Source organism: Pinus tabuliformis, chromosome 5_2, assembly GCF_031772625.1.
Source record: "Pinus tabuliformis cultivar Carrire ecotype Pingquan chromosome 5_2, CPIR1, whole genome shotgun sequence".
Lineage (NCBI taxonomy): Eukaryota > Viridiplantae > Streptophyta > Pinopsida > Pinales > Pinaceae > Pinus > Pinus tabuliformis.
The window spans coordinates 198,645,162-198,665,954 of record NC_142306.1 but is presented as its reverse complement, the minus strand read 5'-3'; the positions used below and the strand labels follow the sequence as shown (position 1 = coordinate 198,665,954).

The window sequence follows — 20,793 nt, the reverse complement described above, 5'->3', positions numbered from 1 at the left end:
GCCACTTGGATAATATTCTCTGCTTCGACTTCACCCTTGGTGAATTTGAAGAATGATGAGGAATCCATTGATCCTTTTGTCCTTTCCCAACTGTCTTTGGTGATTTCTCTTTCACTCTTGCTTGGGCTTTGTCTTCACCTCTGCTTTGATACCATGTTAATTTTAGGTATGTTCTATGCTGAGAGCAATTTACTTCAATTTTTCACATTAACTCAATATCAATTCCAGATTAGCAATCACATTTAGCATGATAGTAAAATGCAGATAGAACATAAACATAAATCGTAGAAGACAAGCCAAGACAAGAGGAAACAAGATTTGGCGCCAGCCAGGGACAAACCCCAATGTGGGGAAACCCTTGATCAATTCTTCTTATATGTTCTTTAATAGTTCAGCAGAGAGAGAGATAGTATGTATATATCAGAAGTCAACATTTTGACTTGTCATAATAAGTGCAGAGATCTTCTCTAAGAAGATGACACACGAGGTCACTGATCTGAACACAGGTGATTCCATCACCTTGCTGTACCTATCACTGTGCTGCACCATCCCTGAGCTGTACCTCATCATGTTGTACCCAATATGCTGTTTTTCATCATCATGCTGCACTATGCATCACTGTACTGTGCACTATGCTGCACCAATGATTGCTGTACCCATCACTGTGCACTATGCTGCACCCATCATACACATGCTGCACTTCAATACATTCACGCTGCTGTACCCTATTACTATGCTGTCCCATCATATCATATTGCTGCACCCTATCACTATGCTGTCCCATCATATCATATTGCTGCACCATTCCATCACTGCTGTACCCAACACCAACAAGCTGCTGCAATATCGAGCTGCTGCTATACATCCATGCCCATCATCATGTTGTACCATAGTGTTGCACCATGCTGCTGCATCCATCACATCATGCTGCACCTCTTTGCATTATGCAGCACCTTATTATGTTGCAGCATTCATCATCATGCTGTCTTCAAACTTGACTTTCATCAAACCATGAAAGAGTACATGCATACACACACGCACACACACACACATATATATATATATAACTGATATACATTGCAAGAAGGCAGATCCATATACTGTCCTCGTCTGAAGTCTTTCCTCGGATAGATCATCTAACTGTGGCTAGGTGTCTTCAGATTCCTGTAGATAACTCTTCAGAACAGTAATATAGGATTGCTGTAGATAACTAGGACAGCAAATAGCCTTGCTTTTGACAGCGTCTTAAGGTCTCTTATTAGACCTGCTTTCAGCGTTAGATAGGCTGTATATATGTCTCCTCTTTCTGTTAATAAATCTTCTCACAAGCCTGCAGCTAGGGCACATTGACAACAGATTTAGGGTCTCATAGATCAGCGTCATAGGGTCTCTTAGACCTGCGTTTAGGACTTCACCATAACTGCGTTTAGGGCAGCTTCATCATGAACAACGTTTAGGGCAGCTTCATTGTGGACAACGTTTAGGGCAGCTTCATTATGGACAGCGTTTAGGGCAGCTTCATTTTGAACAGCATTTTAGGGCATCATCTCCATGACTGTGTTTTAGGGCATCATCTCCATGACTGCATTTTAGGGCATCATCTCCATTAGGGCAGCATTGTCTTCTTAGGATCTCTCCTCCCACCAAAACCAAAGACAAGTGGAGAGGAAGAGATCGCAAGAACTGTGTGTACAAATGACCTTCAAGACACCTCTATTTATACTAAAACGTTGAGCACAAGTGGGGGCAATTTAGTTGCTGGCCGACTTTGACGAATTGTCCCATAACACAAATAAATTCATATCTCCATGAATACTTGTCGGAATCGGATGATCTTGAGATTATTCCTACACCTCTCAACGAGAGAAATCCAAAAAAAATATCAGTTGCCATAAATAAGATGACCCACATGGAGTTTCGCCCTAGTTGCCAATTCTAACAACATCATCTCATGAATAATGTGGGGCAAAGCTCAAACTGTTGGGGTGTTGTAGGTGCCCATGGAATGGAGTGATGCTCTACAAGTAATAGGAGTCCCATGGCTCTCAACGCTTCACCAGTAGGCGGTAGGGTGTCATAATTCTCCTTTAGTGGACCTGGGCCCTAGTTAAGTTGCCCAGAGCATGATGAAAATCACTTGCCAATAATATTCAGTGTTGCATCTTCACCATTAGGTACAATTAATCATTAGTGCATCTAAGTGAACCAGGTGCATCTTCCTCATCCAATAGGTGAACCACGAGCAATATCTGAATGACTCCGGGGATCCATGTAATGCTGTCTACTGCTGTGGAGGCCCATGGCTCTCTACACACACCCTACATGTGCCAATGCAGCCCTCTGGAGGGTCAGGACCTCGTATAGGGAGACCAAACACAAAATAGAGACCATCTACAATCCTGCATAAGATCCAATGCGTCCCTGTGCCTTCCAGTACACTAAGTCAGTAAAGAAATCAAGTGAAATAGTTTACAAACCATGGAAAACATGTGGGCACTTCATAATGGCATGCCCTTCCTTAGTGGGTTTTGGTATGTGCTAATGTCTACAAGCCCCAAGGGGGTTTAACCAAACACCCTATTAGGTGGTTTCTACTTCTAAAGGGGGTGGTACTTTCATGGTACATCCTTCAAATGGTGGTGGCATGTGATAAATTGATGGAACGGAGTAGGGGATGGAGGGGGACAACCTGGGTCAGATGCCATGGTACAAGGGTAGCTAATAAAAGGGAAGACCATACTTTGGTAAATGATGTGTAGAAGGGAACAATTGTGGTAGATGAGTTACCTAGACTTGATTTTTCCACCCTTCTTCATATGCCTTTTTCCTTTTATGATTTTCTTTGGTTAACTGCTTGGGGCTCAAAAAAATGAGAGCATGATGTGTAAAGTATAGCAGTGGATACTCACTTAACGGTGGGGCAGTTTATCGCCCACCAGGGGTTGGGGCAATAAGGGTTTCTGAATGATAGAGGAGGCTCATCTAAGGCTTATAAGAACCAATGTTTTAAAACTCCGACTTCGACTCGGAAACGGCCGAGGGTCGATTCCGACTCCGACTCGGTATCGAATCGGCCGCTTTGATTTCAATGATTCAGTCGTTGTAAAATATATATATATATATATATATATATATATATATATATATTTAAAGATAATTTTAAAGATTTTCATTTATGTTTCGAAACAAAGCTTTAGAATATAGAGAGAAGACAACATATGATCAAAGTAGGCTCATGAATATATCCATTATATCAAAATGTGTTAATTTTAGGTATGTTCTATGCTTAGAGCAATTTTTTTAATTTTTCATAGTTAGCTCAATATCTTTTCCAGATTAACAATCACAAAAGCATTAAAGTAAACTGCAGATAGAACATAAACATAACTCGTAGAAGACAAGCCAAGACAAGAGGACACAAGATGTGGCGCTAGCCAGGGACAAACCCCAATGTGGGGAAACCCTTGAACAATTTTTCTTATATGTTCTTCAATAGTTCAACAGAGAGAGAGAGAGAGAGAGAGAGAGAGAGAGAGAGATAGTACATTTACAACAAAAGTCAACACTTTGACTTATCTAGATAAGAACATAGATCATCTCTAAGAAGATGAGATCAGTTGAAGACATGCTGCTTCAACTGATTCTCCAAGGTGACTCCTTCACCTATCATCGTGCTACATCTCGTCATCATGCTGCACCTCACCGTGCTGCACCATGCTGCACCCATCATCACAATGCTGGACCTCATGACTGCTGCACCTAATGCTGCACTGCGGTCCCATGTGCCATGGTTGAATCATGTTGTCATACTGCATGTCTCATGTGCTTGCAGCACCATGCCCATGCTGTCCACACTTGCCATGCTGCACCATGCTTGCTGCTGTCATGTCACAGCTGCTGTCCCACTTTGCTGCCATGTCATATCACAGTTGCTGTCCCACTTTGTTGCCATGTCATATCACAACTGCTGTACAATGTTTGCTGTCCTATGTCATAGGGCTGTCCCATCATAGTTCCTATCCCAACATAGTTGCTATACCTTGCTGCTGTCCTATGTGACTTTGCAACACTATGTAGCCTGCTTGTCCATGCATCTTGGCAGCACCATGTAGCCAAGCTGTCTATTTAATTTGCTGGACTAGTTTATAGCACCATGTAACCTTAGCACTGCTGTACTAGTCGCCTTGCTTGTTGAGCAACACCATGTACCCTTGTTGCCATGTGTTTTTTCACCATGCTGCACTACTGCACTGCGTCACTGGATAGCCCTTATCTTCCATACAAATTAGCAAGGCAGCCTTCTAAAGACTGCGGTTAAGCAAGCGAATAACCCTCTATACCTATGCTATTTCTTTAGGCCTTGTTTAACTGTGGTTAAGGCCACGCTGTCCCGTCAGCTCCTTCACGTTGTCTAGGGAAGACTCCACGCTGTCCTTCTGGTCCTTCAAATTGCGACGAAGGTCACGCTGTTCCTTCAGCCCCTTTACGTTGTCTAGGGCAGCCTCCACGCTGTTCCTTTGACCCCTTATATTGCAGCTATAACTCCGCTGTCCACACAGCTGTTCCTCGGCCTAATCTACCCAACATTATGCACTTGGAACAACCCTTACTTACCATGCTATCACCTACAACAAACCCTCACTACGACCCATAAAATTGACTGCGATAAGGCTAAATTAGATCAACGTTTAGGGATGGATTAGACCAGCGTTTAGGGCAGCCTTTAGGTCTGCGTTAAGGCACCCTTTAGTCTGCGTCTAGGGCTGCCTTCCATCTGCGTCTAGCGCTGTTTTCCATCTGCGTCTAGGACCGCTTCTTTTCCTCCAACATCTAGGGCTTCCAATCCTAGATTTCTCTTCCACTAAAACCCAAGACAAGTGGAGAGAGAAATCAAAATAGAAGTGTGTGTGAGAAATGACTCTCATGTCATCTCCTTTTATACTAAAACGTTGAGCACATGTGGGGTTTATTTGGTTGCTGACTGACCTTGACGAATTGTCTTATAACACAAATAAATTCATAACTCCATGAATACTTATCCGAATTGGATGATATTTAGATCAATCCTACACCTCTCGATGAGAAGGATCCAAGAAAAATATCAGTTGCCATAAATAAGATGACCCACATGGAGTTTGGCCTTAGTTGCCAATTTTAACAAAATGGCACCTAGTGCACTCTCCAATACAAAGTTCATACTTAGCCACCAATGCCAGGATTCTTTTTTGCCTCAGCCTAAGGACAATCACTAGACTACAACAACAATAATACCAATTCTTTGCCCCTAATGAAGTCTCAAAACCCTTGATTTAATTCTGGTCAAGCTCTAGAACAATCAGAGGTAAATATGTATTTATTAGTCCATTGCCAGAACGTTCGCCTTTTAAAAACATTGTATGGCTAAATGCATTGTTTTAGTTTTCTAATTCATGCCACTAGGATAACCATACTTCGGCCTTGTAATTTTCAAAACTTTCTCACAATGATGTTACTTTAGGGATATAAATATGCAATAAACAACAACCCAACCATTGATATGTAGGAGGCGAAACAACTTTTGACAAATGTGCTTCAGGATTTTTGTCAAAGATCCTAGCCAGTCGAGTTGATACTGAGTCGATCGAGTCAATGACTGGCTCGGTAACAACTCGGCCAACCGTTCCATTTACCGAGTCGACTGAGTCAATGACTGGCTCGGTAACAACTCGGCCAACCGTTCCGTTTACCGAGTCAACCGAGTCAATGACTGGCTCAGTAACAACCCAACCAACCATTCTGTTTCGGCCACCGAGCTGACCCGGCTAGGCATTGGCTCGGTTTGACTCGGCCGTTTTTTAAAACAATGATAGGAACCAGGGTGATGGTAAATGGAAGGGGGTAGAGCTCATGTAATGGCTTTTGCCCACGTGCTAAATGTGTTTGTCCCAACCATCTTTTGCATTTTGTGGTACAATTTCCTGTTGAATGTGGCCATTATGCTTTTTCTTTTCTTTTTAGTTGTATCAACCTGTGGGCATAGTTCCAGGCCCGACCCAAGGTGTAGGCAAGGGGGATGGGAAGGCTAACTCTTTGTGGAGCCAGTAGAGCAATGTGGACCTAGGTGGGAGGTGTTAGAAATAACAACAAGAAATCCTAATTTAATTTGTCCTTGAATTAAATTAGGAATTAAATCGAAATTCTATTCTAATAGCAACTTGTAATAGTTAACTAAGTTAATTTGACTTAGTAGGCTTAGTAAATTCGAGTTGGAAGTTTATCTAGAGTCATATAGAGTGATTCCTAAATTTTAGGGGTCCAGGTTGAGTTCTTTTGAGTTGTAGTTAAAGTTAGTTAAACTAGTTCAAACAGTTGGAGGAACTAATAGGAGGTCTAGTAGTGGGGACAAGCACCAGTGCAACTTCATTGCTCCACCAGTTAACTGAAGATTCACTCATAAATAACTCATGCATGTCAGTTCTGAGGAAGACCCAATTGAGATTAGAGTTCAAGGACAATGTACTATCAATTGTATAATTTTTTGAGTTGTACATATGGTGCATGCAATTAGTTGAGGGCCTATGGATGGATTGTGCAGTTATGGAGAGAGAATTTCCCAATTAAATATGGGCTAATTCTCTCAGGAATTGCACAAGGAAGTAGGGGCTTGGTAGGCAACATATTTGGCTAAGTGTTGGCTTGAGCTGGTTTGTGAAGCAGAGAGATAGATTGTACTTGTGCTGCTTGTTCGAATCGAACAAGCATTATACTTTTTTCTCAGATCTTTTTGTTAATGCAATATAGATAGTTTCGGGTTTTGAGTAGTTGATTTCACTGGAAAAATATTGTGTTACGTGCGATTGATATTCTTCTTTTTCTTCTTAATGTTTTCATCGATCAATTTGTGTTTTCGCTGATGAGTAGAGCAGATTCTTGTCTTATGTTTTAGCATATCACATAAGTTGTTGAATCTACAAGTAAAAATCTATAGGATGAATGATGAATGGGGTTATAATGAGTGGAGGGGGGGTGATGTATGTGGATTAGGGAGCGGGACCACGCAACCAACATCATGGATTCTCATGAAGTACCATCCCTAAAGCCCAAAGGTTAGTAAAAGAGATCCCACGAGACTTTGATCCAAGGTTAGCATCCAAAAGAGACCTAGGGGACAAGAGCATAGACCTAGTCCATTCTTTTTGTTGAATCCCCTCCATAATCCATGCCCAAGAGTTTCCATGATAAGTAAACTAAAATACTCAACTACCAAATGACAAGGCATACCTTTAGGTTTGGGAGGCCCATCTTCGAACATACGATCATGACAGATGGGTGAGGGACCACATGGCTGGCTCATGTGGCGGAGAAATGGCACAATGAGCTAGTTGGCGACTGCAATGGGTTGCTAGCTGCCAGTTGAGGATCATCATGGAGAAAAAAATTCTCCTAGGGATATCACCCGCAAAATGGTGGGTAACAAGGCCATCAATCAATTATAGCCTCATCATTCCCTTTCTAGTTATTTGCACAATTTATATTATTGTTTATCATTTTTACAAAAGTTTTTTCTATTTTTATGTGTATATGTGCCACAAACAATGTGAAAATTGAATTTCCAAAACGCTGCGTCTATATCTACACTAGATCTGCATTTGCACCTATGTGCTGTTGTAACCAAGTAAAATCTTTTCACCACATCCACTGATTGTAGCAATGGCTTTTAAAGAAATAACATGAGTACCCAACAGTGTTGCAGGGGAGCCCCCCCCCAATCCCGCTCCCAATCCGCGCTCTTGGCGGGAGCGACTCGGCAGCGCGCTCCCTAAAATTTTTTTTTCTCCCTGCTTCTTCGGGAGCGTTTTTGCTTTTTTTGCAATTTTTTTTTTGTAATAATGTTCAAAATGCATTTTTTTTGAAAGAAACAAATAATTTTTGAGTGGGGCAGCTTCATGATCAAGTCTATGGCCCTAGTATTGATATGCTATTCATGGTAATGTTAAATTCTTAAAGTAAAATGATGAAAATGAAGATTAAGGTTCATCCTTTTACTTAAATTTTTAACATTACCATGAAATGACTCGGGATGTTTGAGAGTGGTTCCGGCCTCATTGGATTTCATATGGAGAAAGTAGAATTTTAGATTTCATTCAAAATCCAGCAGACTTATCAGTTTTTTAGGATTTCAGGATTGGGGGATTGCAATGTTTCCATTGAATTTTGTCATGTATTAGGGTATGGAACTCGTATTTAATCAAGAGCACCAATCCCTCTATGTACATTGATGTTAGTGACATTAGTTGTTGAACTCCTCTATCATGACCCTCCTAAAAATGTACGCATCACTCAAACAAAATCTTGACTTGACATGCTATGCTTTTTCTATCTTATGTTTTTTTTTTTTTCACTTACTGGTTCACGGATACCCGGGTCAGTGGGTAGCCGCTACGTCCAGGGTTTTAAACACTGAGTGGACGCCACCCGAAGGGCATCAACACCCCTCGGCCTATTTACTGACCTAACCCCAAGAGCTTTCGGGATTCGACCCTGTGACCTCCCATTGGCGAGACACTTGATTTGACCGATTAAGCTAACTCTTGGGGCTATTTTCTATCTTATGTTAATGCTTAGAGGGTGATATTAATGACAAAGATCCCTATACAGATACAACGGTAATGACAAAGATACCTCTGGATATTAATGCTTAGAGGGTGATATTAATGACAAAGATCCTGATTTTCCAACAAGACTAAAAAATTAGACATTTCTCGTGGTGGCAAGAGGCCCCAACATAAGAAATAGATAATAGATTTACTTCTCTTTTCTAGTTTCTAGTAGTTTTTATAACTATTGACTCTTTCATATTTATTATGATATTTTTGAAACAATATATGACAATTTAAGTTTGAAGTTGGCAATTATAACTCATTAGTAATGAATTATGAATATGATGCTTCATGAAAGTTGAAAGTTGTTTCATTTCATTTCATTTTATAACATTTCATTTCATGTTAGATATTATTTGTTGTAATGGTTACACTTAGCTTACAAGTACAACTTTGGTGATCAGTGATGATAAATGTTATATATTGAATTTTGGAAGCTTGAAACTTTAAGATTGATGAATCATGAGACTCGATAGGTTGTATGTTACTATGTTACTAACTTGTGGACGTGGTTGATGAAGATTGTAACTTCTAGATGATTGTTGTTATATGGTTCAATCTATGTTTTTTATATCTAATTCATTATTCTACATGTTTTTGTTGACATATATGTAGCAAAATATAAAAAATATCATATATATATATATATATATATATAAAAAACGCTCTGGGATTCGCTCCCAAACTGGGAGCTTCTGAAAATGTCGCTCCCACTCCCCGCTTTCGCTCCCGCTCCCAAGTAACACTGGTACCCAAAATGAAAATAAACAACCTTGTGAAATAAGTAAAAAACTATTTTATCTGAAAGTTCACCTGCTATGCCTTTTTGGTGACAAGGATAAGAACACCCTCTTCATCTCTCTTTGCAGAGAACTCATACACATGGCATTAAGTATGTGGACATTTCCTATTTCCTTTTCTGGCTGTTAGTTGACGCAATGTTTTACATGTATAAATGCAGGTAATTTCCCCCTTTCTGTGGTATCTGTATGCCATATATGTAAGCTTGTGTATCACTTGCGGACTTTCACATTTAAAAGTTGGTATACCATTTTTTTAATCCTCTTACTTGTCCAATATAGACTTGTCTGTTAACCATGGTGAATCATGTTTTGCCCTTGATCAGAATCTAAATTCCCCTCTATGACATTCATGTGGCTGAAAAAGGAAACGTTTTATATTCCTAAGAGTTTGTCTTGAGGTTTTCTATCTTTGAAGCTCTTTATAACTTTTTCTGTTTGCTCCTAAAATTTGAACTTTACACTGATATGCTACCTTTGGTTTAAAAGTTCTAATATCAAATTGAATTGAACTCTTTTATGTTGGACCCTTCCAATCCTGTACTGTTAAGAGTGTAGAATTGTATTCTCACCTACATTTAAAAAAACAAATTCTGTTTTATTTTCTCGACTAGTTTGCCTTTATTATTCTGTGGGGAATATCCAAGCACTTCTATGGATGTACAATGAATTTTATCTGCTTAACAAGGTTGAACCTATTTTTCATGCAGAACCTGGTGAGGATCCTTTTAGTCGGAAAAAAACGGAAAAGAAAACAAGGATTCAGAAGAATGAGAAGAGTCAGCTAGAGAATCTAAAAAACGCAGCAAAAGTTGGTGCTCTGCCAAGGTGTTTACTCGTCTTGATTGCAACTTATAAAGAACATGCATTACTGGGGAACTAACTGTTATAACCTTTTTGTTAAAATGTATGGATTTTGTCGTGTGCTGTTTTAGTTGTAAAAGGTCGTCTAACTTATTTATAAAATTTACCTGGTCATTTTGATTGATTCATGTTCTTCTATAATGCTTGGTGACAGTACTGTGCAACTAGCAGCAACAAGGTTGCCTATAACAGGGACAAAGGATACCCCTAAGAAAATTGGCAAAGATGATTTAGGCCATGCAGCAGGCTTTGCAAGCTCTGCAACTGCTAGTGTTGGCAAATTCGATGAAAGGCTTCCGGGTGAAAAAATTCCAAAGCACCCTGGCAAACATCGGAAGGTACTTCTTTCCGGAAACTTACTACATTCTTGTGTTCTCTTGTGGCTTTATGGCATTTTATTTTTAATCTAAAATAATTGTTATATACAGTTTCTACCAGTTGTGGAAGGATCAGGGATTGGCAGTAGGGAAAAACAACAATGTGACAAAGTTCTTCAAAAAGTGCTTTCTAGTCATAATCACGATATACTTAATGTGGACAAGGTATGCATCTTGAAGAGCCTCTTCTGAAATCCTTAGCTACTTCTTGCCATATACTTTATGAGATTAAATGGTTAAATATTACAGACCAATGTCCATTGTATCTTTTCCTTCATAGATAATGCTAAAACGCCCTGATTGCATCCTTTCAGGCTGTTAAAGTCTTCACTGTTAATGAAGAAAGAAAAACCCATCAGAAACGCAATGGCAAACCTGCACATCAGAAACGCAAGGACAAACCTGCACATCAGAAACGTAAGGACAGACCTGCAAATAAGAAACATGGTGACAGACCTGCAGATCAGAAACGGAAGGACAGACGTAAGTCCTAAAAGGTTCACATCAAGCAACCTGGGTGAGAAGTGGTCCAAGTCCCTTTGGCGTTGATTGTCCTCCAGACAAGATAGCTACTATTGCTAATGTAACTAATTTCATTTTTATGCCCTGGACCTTTGTATTTTCTGAGTGACCAACTCCCTTGTATCAACTTTTAATTAAGCTCAGTTTTCATTCCTTAAGATCATTAATTATAATAGAGTTGGCTCTGTAGATTTTTTTTTGATATGCACCCTTGCTACTTGGATTTCGCATGCCATTTTTGTTATTTAAAAAGCTTCACTGGCCGTAAAAGGTTTTATGTTTCGGCATGTACAGATATGATAGTGCAGTTGTAACTAAGTTCCTTTTAAGGGGTAAGTAATACTGCTTGTTGCACTCATCTGGTAAAAATATTTGCTTTGTATACTTTTTCTTCAAAGGATATCCAGAAATAAATTCCTCCAGTTTATTTTGCTATAACTATATAGCAATATTATTTGCTTGGACAACATACATGATATGATGGTTGTCTTGCAGATTTTAACTTTCCTTGCATTTGGAATGACAAGAATGTAGATCTACTCCTGTTTAATTCTCAAGTGAAATGGATATTTATAATTGCCATGAAATCGGTGAGGCATAAGCCTCGGGATCAGGGTATAAATTTGATGGCACTCCTACTGGTTAAGTCAATTTTTTATGACGGGTTTCGTTTTAAAATTGCCCTTCTTGCGAGGTTTGATTTTTATTTATTTAAATATCATGTATCATGTATTTTTGTTAATTTTTTGATGTGAACATAACAAATATTTTTTTATTAATACAACTGTTTTGCTCTATCTTAGTCGATTTTTTAATTATGGCTTTGACCAGAAAATATGCTTCAACCAAATGATATCATAGATGTATCTGTTTTATATTTCTTTAGAAAGATAAAACATATCAAATCATGTTCATTCCTATTGTCAAACTAGCCAATGATTTAGTGCAATTATAGTCTCTATTTATGAAATTTCAAAGATTTTACAAATTATGCTAAACCATTCTTGAAAAGTTTTTGAGTAACAAGGTCAAACCCATTAACTAGTGTATTTCGAAGAGGAACAATAGATCTCAAATTTCAAGGTGATGAGTTAGACAAAGGAGGATCTTACTGAAGGAAGGACCCTATTATATAGATAATAACACATGTTTGAATCCTCTTTTAAATGGAAATTTGGAAGAATTCTAACATGTTAAGCAATAATAATATACATGACATGTATTTTGAAGAAATTTGTAATCTTTTGAAAAGTAAGAAGAATGGAGCTCTCCTGTAAGCGGGCTAGCACCTAAAAGGCCCAACCCAATTGTGTTTAGATTCAAGTATGAATGTATTAAAAGCTTCAAAAGCCTCAAAAACCTCAAAAGCCTTGTTAACCACATATTTGAAATTTCCATATCTAACCACAAAATAGATTGTTTTTTAATCATGCTAATAAATAGATCCATTTTATAAAAACAAAGATTTATCATGAGTGTACTAACACTAAAGAAACTACATGAAATTCAGTGCTTTATGTAGAATACCAATGGCCCATGGGTGTGGACATGTCATGTGAGTCTCAACCTTCAACCTTTAAGCTTCTAACTTTAGGTGTGTACAATGCAGGATTGCATGGTGCGAGTGAAGATGGAGAGTAGATTTTTCTAATAATTCCAAAGACGCACTATGGGTTAGTGTATGCTTATGTTGGAGTCTCACCTTGAAGGATTGTGTGTGGCATAACCTTAGTGTTAATTTTAGATAACATGTTCTTTGCTAAGGACTGTCGATTTTTCTAATAAGTTCAAAGACCCACTATGGGTTGGTTTATGCTTATGTTGGAGTCTCACCTTGAAGTATTGTGTGTGGCATAACCTTAGTGTTAATTTTAGATAACATGTTCTTTGCTAAGGACTGTCACTTAAAATTCATCTATTTGTTAGACCATTTTATTTTCATTAACAATCTCGTGGAACATTATCAAACTAATAATGGCTGAAGAAATAACGTAAAGGATCGATTCTGAAGACAAGCTAAGAAAAGAGTACACAAGATGTGGCGCAAGCCAGGGAAAAACCCCAAGATGGAGAAAACCCTATATCAATTCTTCTTATTATTAATATCAAATGTTCTTCAAAGAGAGTACAATTACAACAGTCAAAATGACTTTCACTGATGAAGAACCAATATCTTAAACATGTGAGTGACTCAAATTGAAATACCAACATGAAGTTCTGGTTAGGGCAGCTCACTGTCGACTGTGGTTTTACTCAATTGAACCAAGGGTTATCCCTTCAACTGCGACTCTCACTGGCATGCATGAATAAGATCTTCTGATGCAAGAAACGGGCGAATACATAGAATTCCTATATCCCTAGGAATTTTAACTCTCTAAGGAGTTAAATCTTCAATACTTAATGGTTTAAGGCCCATTTCATAAATCCCTATGTGGAATGCTTGATTAAGACCCAATTATAATCTAACCTTTCATTCCCTTTCTATCGGGACTTATTCACCCTAATAAACCTTTGTTAATCCTTATGTCGCACATATAACCAATTCTGACACTATAGCTTTGATTATCCCTGACTTAACCACAAAACCCTCTATCGCGCTTTAATCCATTTATAAAAGAATACACATAGACATATGTGAACTCACCTTTTCTGCCTTTTCCAAAGCCTTTGCACAGTTTCGAGGCTTAGCTTTATCGCTAATCGCAATCGCTCCTTCGCGGTCATACTACTCATGAACCCTTCCATTTCTGATTTGCAATAACGCTGGCTTGTAAACTTAAATATTATAAACACGCATCTATAACTTTGTCGGGTCCGCTCCCTCAAGCCTTTTCGCGCGCTTCTCCTTTACATCCCGATCTCCGATCTATTGTTATCGGCTATTGCTTAATCGACCCATCGCAACTTTGCATGTCGGCATTCCATTACCGCTGTCACTTAACTTACCCGATATGCGATCGACGATTTGATCTCCGTCGTTGATCAACTATGTGATCCAATGGTCCACGCTTCATTGCATTATCGCAATCGCTCAGGCTTGGGGTCAGGGTTTTTTGTTCCCACTGCTTTCCTCTGATGCGATATTAAACTCCGCTCCGCTCTTGTGATCTAATCCTGATTGTTGATCGTAAAGATCCAACGATTGATGAGCATTAGCGCTTCACTTCTCTTTGCTTGGTTTTTACGCCACTCTTCAACGATTTCTCTGTGGTTTATTTTGGGTTTCTTCGTCCGTCCGCCATTATGCGATGCGACTCCCTCCTGAGCTTAACTCTGCAGAGTCTTTAATTAATGTCCTGTTGTGCCCTACAACAACCCCCCATTTTCATATCATTTATATTTACAAAATTATTATATGAGATGGGTCCCTTTAGAAGTTAATTGGTATCAATATTGCATTATTTGAAAAAGGTCCGCAAACTAAAGGAAGACATTATATAAAACCTTTTAAAAACCCATTTTTGGTCAAATAAAACAATCTTTTACCATTGCGATAAAGCGATCGCAAGATCGCATATCGCAATGGCATAGAAAACACAAATAAGTGGCACATTGGTCTCCGCCGATGCGATATCGCTATCGGCTATCGGCAATACTCTATGCACATTTTAAAGCGCCCCATGCCATTAGCCCCGATGCGATGCGCAATCGACGATCGGCTATCGGCGGTAATCTTTACGCAGTCTTAAAACACCCCAACCCTTTCACCCCGATGCGATGGAATATCGCAATCGGCAATCGGAAATATCCTATGCATAATAATAAGGCGCCCAGGTCATACCCCCAATGCGATGCGATATCGCAATTGGCAATCGGCGATACACTATTTATGCACATTGTTATGCCCATTCACCCCGATGCGATGCGATTTCGCTATCGGCGATCGGGATTTCAAAATTGTCAACATAAGGATTTAAGTGTTCCCGACGCCCGATTACGATATAGCGCGGATTTCAAAAAAGCCGTTAAATGGAGGGATATTATGATTCATTCATATTTAAAGCTTGATCTTTTAAGCAATCATTCACCTGCGCTCAACCGCCAAAACATCCACAACACGCTTAAACAGGTCATTCGGCCGATTAATGATATAATGCGCATTTAAGGGGTGGCAGGTTTTAAACGGCCATTTAATGTAATTGTAAGATCTTCCCATCAATTGTATCCGCAGCCATTTTTAAGAGTTAATCTCTCAGCACGCTTTGATCAATATATCTTTCCCATATTGGATTTTCATTAGCATATCTCTGTGTTACGTTTATTTTCGCCGCTGTGCAGAATTCATCCATAGGAGAAAGCTCAAGCAAGATGGGGAAGAAATCCAAGAAGACCACAGGCGCTTCCGCTACACCAGCTGCAGGACAAGCTGTCGTGGACAAAAAGAAGGGCTTGATATCTGATACTACATGTACGGGTCTCGTCAGAGTTACTTGGCAAGGCACCTACAACCTGATTGAAGCCGAAGAACCAGCAAGGACAATAGTAGAAGCTACTGTGGATTTAACTCGGAAGTCTGAGAGTACTCTCAAGGATTTAGCCGACTCTTTCCTTCACAGGATAGCGGCCAGGGAGAAAATTCTCCCATACACAGACGTAGTGCGGTGGGCGATTGAAGAAATCCCAATCTTGGATAGAACTTTCAGCACTAGAGACGGAAGAATTTTCGGGTCATTCAGGGCGGATGATCTAAGGCAAATGTACCGTTTGCCCGAGCCAGAGAAGATATATAATAAGGCGTTCCTGGAGAAATTCGCAAATGAAAATGAAGTTGAATCCGAACCCATCCGGGATTGGAGACAAAATCCGGCCAAGCACAAACATGAATCTTCCGGTAAGTACTCGGTTGATTCTCTGGCTTATCCTTATTGCTATGCTGGAATAATGATGTGTAGATTATGGGGATTGCATGACTCTGCTAATTTTACCATAGAAATGGTCCCTCTAATGGAAGCAACATGCAACAGTATAATTATGGATTGGGCCACTATCCTTTCTGACAAATTAGCACAAGCTGTGCTTGAGTTTAGAAGCAAGACCCGTATTTCTGAAAGGGTAATTCCCCCATTTTACTACAGTGCCTATATTCTAGATACCCTCTGTTTTAACTCTGAATTCCCCGTACTCGACTGGAGGTGGACTGCACAAGACCCTACGCCTATTCATATATATCATCAGAAATTGTGGAAATCTTCTTATAAACATCATCTATACCAAGTCTGTAATGGCTTTATGTTGCCTATTTATTATTCCATTTTCGATAAACCTGCTCCCAAGATTTCCTATCAAGCAGGAATTGATTTAACCAGAATAGGTAGATGGTTCGGAGAGGAGAGATTTACCTACATAAGAGTTTTCGGTAGCCAAGCCAGACCGCATGTCTTCCCTTTGTACATACCGGATAAACTGCTAGCAAGTGAAATTTCTTATCAAATCATTGCTGAGAGTGTTACACAAACACTCAAGAAAAATAAGAAGCAACGCTGGCCCTCTTTTCCTTTGAAGTGTGGTGTATATACCCTGCATGACCTCAAACATGCAGAAAAGGAAGCCACAAAAATTCAATCCTTGACTCTGGCGACTCTCCCAAATAGGCATTTCGATCCAAATAAAGTTGCCTATAATGCATTAGAACAGGCCAAACTGACAAGATTTGATCATAAGGAAGATATCTTTGACGACCTGTTCTCTTCAGCGGAGTCAATAAATCAGGTTAAATCATTCGCCATAGCGAAATATAATGATGAAGGGTTGACTGAACTTAATAAACTTAGAGAACAGAGGTTGCAAACTCTGCCTCTAGATTTACTAGCAACAACCGCAGTGACATCATCAAGCGAGCCTGGTCGGCAACAGTCAAAGGAACCTCCGGTTATAACAAAGGATCATAAGAAGGAACAGGAGGAAAGACAGAGGAAAGAGAAAGAGGAACAACAAATGAAAGAGCAGGAGGAAAGACAAAAGAGAGAACAAGAGGAGCAACAGAAGAAAGAGCAGGAAGAAGTGCGGAAGGAGTCCCAAGCCGAAAAGCAAAAACAAACCACCATTGATGTCAATATAGATACTCGTATTGACCCTAAATTGCTCCAGGAATGGAAGCAATTTGACTCTATCATCAGTGGGTTGGAATGTTCAAAAGATACAGACACTTCCAAGACAAACGATACACAAGACATCACTTCACCTCAGGTTCTAAGTGGAACCGACGGCCCACCCATTTCTAAGGATGTTGAGGTAATACCAAAAGACCCCTCCGACCAAATCATTCTCCAGGTAGAAGATATTCCTCCCCTGGATGTTTTCTACAGCCCGAGGCATAAAGCAGTGGTAAAACGACAAAGGAAAAGAAGGAAGATTGATCAACCTTCCCTTTTCCCAGAGCAAACTGTTACGGGCAGCGTGGTTTGGAAGGAGGAATTTGACCCCTCCGACGACCTGACAAAACTATCGCAGTATGCGGGAGCCTATTCGGCAGCGACAATCGATAAGGCATCGGAGGTAAGTCTTCTACTGAAAACCAAGGATCAAGAAATTTTTGCATTACAGGCAGAGTTGGCTGAGACAAAGCAGAAGGCAGAGCAGGCAGAGCAGCAATTGTTGACACAACAACAAGTGAACAGTCAATTAACTCAGCAATTACAGGCAGAAAAGCAAAGGATCGACCAAAGCGCGATCAGAAACAGAAGGAATTATCAGAGGCATTGGCACAATTAAGGGCAGCAAACGAGCAAATGATGAAAACAAAGGATGAGCAAATCGCTCAATTGTCATCGCAGCTCGAAAAAATAAAGGGCGCTCCACAAGTGGATGAATTCAGAGCAGAAACATTACAAATAAACACTGCATTAATATCCCAAATTAAGCTCCTGTGTCAACAAATCGCTCAGGCAGAGCCACTGTGTGAGTTAACGACATCCATAAATCAGCAGGTAGAGAAGGCCAAAAATGAATTAGATCAAGCCGAAGAGATCATAACTGCATTTCTTGACTGGCAAGACTCTGATCAAGGGAGAGCAACAAATTTGCCCAGGATCTTAGAAACACATAAAGATATACTCTTCACAGAATAGCAGTCTCAGATGATGAAAGCAAAGAGGGCGACTTCAAGATGCAAATCAAATTCCAGCGATCTAGTTGAACTAGTTAACAACACTCTCTACTTATCAAATATGATTTCCCAATGTACACCAGGAAAGTTGACAACAACAAACACATTGGAGCAATCATGTTATCCTGATTTAGAGGAAAAGGGGAGATTAATCGCCGGGATTAACAGTTTAACCTTCGAGGCATATTGGCTCTTCCTGATTAAGCCGCATACACAAAGAGCCGCCCTTAAGTGCCTAACAGATGCGATCGGGTATATGATTCCCGATATTCAGGATGCCACCTATGCCGCCCAGCTCAGTTCGCGCCTCAACAAACCTCCTGAAGTAGAGCCAATGCTTGCGATAAGTCAGCTCAGATATAAAGGCAAGCAGCCTACCTGATGAATTATGTCGCCGACTGCCAGATCACTGAGAAAAATAGGATCAAGATTCATTGATGCCAATTAAATAGGATTTCTATTTTATTAGATATTTAGATTAATTTAGTATTTATAAGACCCTTTCATTGTTTTGGAAAGGGTCGTAAAGTTTTGTATCAGACTTAAAAGACTGAAGTTTGCATTATTGTGCTTCAGTCAATATTCTTTTATGAAACTGGACCACCTTAATTCGACAAGGAAGCTTTTTATGCAATTGTGCACTATTGTCTTTGTTGAGAATGTTTTTGCGTTGAAGGAAGAACTACAAGTAGCGATTGATATTGGGAGTGTCAAGCAGCTCATATGGTATTTCTATCTATGTCTGAATTCATTCCTTTCATATGAATTGTTATGTGATTATTCTTGCTATTATTGATTATATGCATGCGCTGTGACAGCAGATCTATATTCATTCCACTATTGGATGTTTTATGATGTGTTTTTTTTTAATCATGTATATGTCAATGATATAAACGATAAGTGTGGTAATATCGCTTCAATCGCTTTGCTTAACTATTTAAGCATAGTAATCATGTACGAAACAATGTCTATGTTTGTTAAATAGAGTCATCTATATGCCTGTTTATATACATAGATCATCAAGCGCTGCACTTTAAAGCTCAATAGGTTCCCGAGATAGATCATAGTTATTGTATTCTTGTTAATAGTTTAGTTATTCGCTCACCGTTAATCTAGTTTATAAGTCATCCATTCATCCCGTTTATCCACTTTTGGGAAACTGGTCCCATTATCCCCAGTCGGAGCCACTATTCCAAACGGAAAAGGAGTTGTACTAAGGTCCGGACCGGGTGGTTATCTCTGATGTTGTTGCAACGATTTTCGAGGCATCAACATTTTTGGCGCTAGAAGGAGGGTCTGACTGTGAATGGCAAACAAACCCAAATCTGCAAGCCATTCTAAGAGTAATTCTCCCTCCGAATCCCCTCCAACTTCTCATTCACATGCTGGTTCTCCAGTATCTAAACAAGAAGAAGAGGAATCAACTACCACTGCTCAAACCCATCATACTCCAGAACAATTAAGTCTTGAATCACCTGAAGTCCAGTCTCTTATCCACAAACTTCAGAACTTCTCGATTTCACCACAGAAATCTGAGGTATCACAAAGCAATGCGACTTCGCAGTTCAATTTATCTCATCCTCTCACCAGACTTCAGAGCGAAAAGCTCAGTATTGAACCCACTGAGTTCCCTTTACCCAAAAGGAAAAAGGCGAAGAAAAATACTGAAGGATCTGCCAGTGAAGAGCTTTCATCCACATCCTCCATTTCAACTTCCCATCTGCAAAGTCAACCATCCACTCCCCCATTACATATTTTTGTTCACCAGGGATTAGAAGCGTCAACATCCCAACCTGCTCACTCCTCAACATTATTTCCTTCCCAGACATCTGGAGTTACAGCGGTAGTATCATCCACTACTGCTATTGTAATGGCAGATCCATGGACCAGACCTAGTGTAGTCAATATGCCTGCACCATTGCATCCATTACCAGATTATCCTGAAAAATGGCTACCCAAGTTTAATCCAGATGATGGAACCCAGGCTGAGGAACACATCAATAATTTCATGTTGGCAATCAACTTGAAAGGAGTAACAGAACAAGATGTTGTTGTTAGACTTTTCCCTTACACCTTGCAAGGATCAGCAGGATCCTGGTATTTCTCTTTACCCTCTGGTTCCATTACTAGTTGGAACACTTGCAAAGAGCAGTTTCTTACCAAATATGGAGATGATAGGTCTTTGGCTACCCTAATAAATGATCTCTCCAATATGAGAATAGAGCATAGGGAACCAATTAAGGAATTTAATGCCCGCTTCAATAAGCTCCTGAATAAAATCCCTACAGCCTCCAAACCAAGTGAACAAATTCGAAGCGAATGGTATATCACCGCCCTACCTGCCAATATAGCCATTTTTGTAGACAGGGCAGGGAAACCTACCTTAGCTGAAAACATGAGAGAAGCACTTGCTGTGGAAAAATGCATCAATGCTCTAGAGAAGAAAGCTGCTCTGGAAGACATAAAAGCCAAAAAAGTCTCTTTCA

General features: G+C 39.7%; 1 protein-coding gene across 1 annotated transcript in view; it reads left to right on the top strand.

The window, feature by feature from the left end:
- LOC149158248 (ribosome biogenesis regulatory protein (RRS1) family protein) overlaps nucleotides 1–11,656 on the top strand; it is a 52,816-nt gene extending 41,160 nt beyond the window's left edge. The window contains exons 5-8 of the mRNA XM_089436163.1: nucleotides 10,150–10,267; nucleotides 10,458–10,641; nucleotides 10,732–10,845; nucleotides 10,995–11,656. Of these exons, the coding sequence (XP_089292289.1) occupies nucleotides 10,150–10,267; nucleotides 10,458–10,641; nucleotides 10,732–10,845; nucleotides 10,995–11,174 (596 nt within the window). The 3' untranslated portion in view covers nucleotides 11,175–11,656. The remainder of the gene's footprint in view (nucleotides 1–10,149; nucleotides 10,268–10,457; nucleotides 10,642–10,731; nucleotides 10,846–10,994) is intronic.
- The last annotated feature ends 9,137 nt before the right edge of the window (nucleotides 11,657–20,793 follow it).